Source organism: Nannizzia gypsea, genomic scaffold (genome assembly GCF_000150975.2).
Source record: "Nannizzia gypsea CBS 118893 supercont1.3 genomic scaffold, whole genome shotgun sequence".
In the NCBI taxonomy this organism is placed as follows: Eukaryota; Fungi; Ascomycota; class Eurotiomycetes; order Onygenales; family Arthrodermataceae; genus Nannizzia; species Nannizzia gypsea.
Genome location: NW_003345199.1, coordinates 2355048 through 2357237, shown reverse-complemented (window position 1 = coordinate 2357237; position 2190 = coordinate 2355048). Strand labels below are relative to the sequence as shown.

Sequence of the window (2190 nt, the reverse complement as noted above, 5' to 3'; positions counted from 1 at the left end):
GATTCTATTATTATGTCAAAACCATGCTCGGCCTAGGCGATAAATGCCCTCTTGAACCAGCTGTTTTCGCTCCAGCGCTGAGATCGGCAGCAAACTCTCAGCTAGCAACCTTGAAATTAATCACCCTCATTCTAGAGGCTGGTGGGAAGCGCATCATCAAGGACGATCTATCCCGAGCTTTATACAACATTGCCAAGTATGAGCGGCCATTCATCACAAGCCTCTTGCTGGAGAAGGGAGCAGACCCATCCAGAAAATATGACACAGGAATGACGGCACTTCATCTGGCGACCTTCAACCGCAACAACGCCACTGCTAAACTACTCATCAGCCACGGGGCGAACGTCTCGGTAAAAGACAACGATGGACAGACAGCTCTCCATATAGCTGCGCACTACAACTGCCATGCAATAGCTGTGAAACTCATCGAGGCAGGCGCCGATATCTCCGTTAAGGACAAGCGGCATCTTACTCCTCTACACTTGGCGGCGAACTATGGCAGCTATGAGGTTACGAGACTTCTTATTGAGCACGGCGCTGATCCCTGGGCACAGGCTCCCGAGGGCTGGATGCCGTTAAATCTTGCGGCTTTGAAGAAACAGGATCGTGTGTTGGAGGTGTTGCTGGCTACTGAGAAAGTAACTTTCTCTGTTGAAGAGCGCGAACGAATTGTTAGGCTCATGGGAGATCGATACCCTGATTTTTGATTGGACTGGCTACTTACGGAGCATGCATGGGTGAATGGATGAATTATCTGGATAAATGAATGTGGAATGATTTGGGAGTTTTGGGTCGATGGAAGGGAATTTGATTATAGGCGGATATGGAATGGAGGAAAACAAATTGCTATTTTGGGGAATTAAACGAATGGTAACGGATTTAAATAAGCAAAGATGCCAACAAGGAATTATTAAATGAGCCTCTAAGAACAATTTTTGAACTGTACACAAATCAGAAATAGACAAATCGAGAAGACAAATGAGAACCAAACCACCCCGGTTCAAATCGCTATAGGAAATTATCATACAGACATGCAAAGCCAGATAAATAATGCAACCGTATTAAAGTGAACTTCATATACTACACAAAAGCCCGATGTTCCTGTACAAAACTGGGATTTTAGCCGAACCAACTCCATGTCATGCCATCCACAATGCATTAATACCGAGGTTGATGTGGAGGTTGGTGTGGAGGTGGTTGTTGATAGGCCTGGTGATGGTGGTGATGATACGCCTGAGACCCATGGGCACCTGGGGGTAGATGCAACGGCTGATGGGGCTGATGGGGAGGTGGAGGTGGAGGAGGTGGTGGGTGTGGATGATAATGCATGTTTGGTGGGGGAGGCAAATATTGTGGATGAGAGTAAACGCCCTGTGGGTGATGAGGATACCCCATGGGTATTCCATGAGGGGGAGCTTGCATGCTTGGTGGCGGAGGTGGTGGTTGATGAGGAGGATGAGGTGCCTGGTATGGAGGTGGAGGAAGGCTGGGGCGATGGTAGCCCATTTCTTGCAAGGGAGGCAGATGTTGGTTCCTCGGAGGGAATATGTTAGGTAGGCGTAGATGTTCACTGAGGTGAGGAAGCACTTGGGATTGTGACCTCGTTGCTACTGGGGGTAACTGTTGCTGTGGGGGAGCATCAGGATGAACGTGAGGGTGGCTCTGGAATGGGGGATGAAGGTGAGGAGGTGGTGGGCCAGCGAACTGTGGTGCAGAGTATCTACGCATGTCCGTAGAGGGAGGGTACAATGGAGGTGCGAGAGGTTGAGGGAGGAGTGGTCTATGAGGCTCATGGCGCATTGGGCCGTATTGTGGCTGTGGCTGTTGGAACTGTTGCTCAGGCTGCGATGGCGCCGGTAAGTTTGGCGGAGGCTGAAGCAGAGCAGAAGTTGGTGGAAGCTGCTGTAACTTAGGCGATGGTTCAGGCGGCTGCTTTTTCACCTCGCCTCGATCTAGTGCAGCGTTGGCTAGGGCATCTAGTGGATTTGGTTCTTCGACTTCTTCAATCTTGGGTTTCTTTCCTTCTGCGATATCACATGCTTCGACCAATGCACCCATCAGCCGTGAGAAACGTGGGTTGGTGAAACGGCCGTTTATGCCATCGCCGTCCTGCAGTGCTGGTAACTCGGCTTCCTGGTTCATGGCAACAATCCGAGGCCATATTTCTTCGCCTATCTTGGTGCGTGGGCT

The 2190-nt window shown here is 50.1% G+C and overlaps 2 protein-coding genes across 2 annotated transcripts in view; one reads left to right on the top strand and one right to left on the bottom strand.

Moving 5' to 3' along the window:
- Positions 1–23: 23 nt before the first annotated feature.
- MGYG_04314 (26S proteasome non-ATPase regulatory subunit 10) lies at positions 24–707 on the top strand (the record flags this gene model as incomplete). The annotated part of the gene is made up of 1 exon (XM_003174090.1): positions 24–707. One exon carries the CDS (start codon positions 24–26, stop codon positions 705–707), a length of 684 nt encoding a protein of 227 aa, XP_003174138.1.
- Positions 708–1158: 451 nt separating this feature from the next.
- MGYG_04313 (hypothetical protein) overlaps positions 1159–2190 on the bottom strand; it is a gene marked incomplete at both ends in the record, with an annotated part of 1822 nt that continues 790 nt past the window's right edge. Inside the window, one exon of the mRNA XM_003174089.1 lies at positions 1159–2133. Within this exon, the coding sequence (XP_003174137.1) occupies positions 1159–2133 (975 nt within the window). The remainder of the gene's footprint in view (positions 2134–2190) is intronic.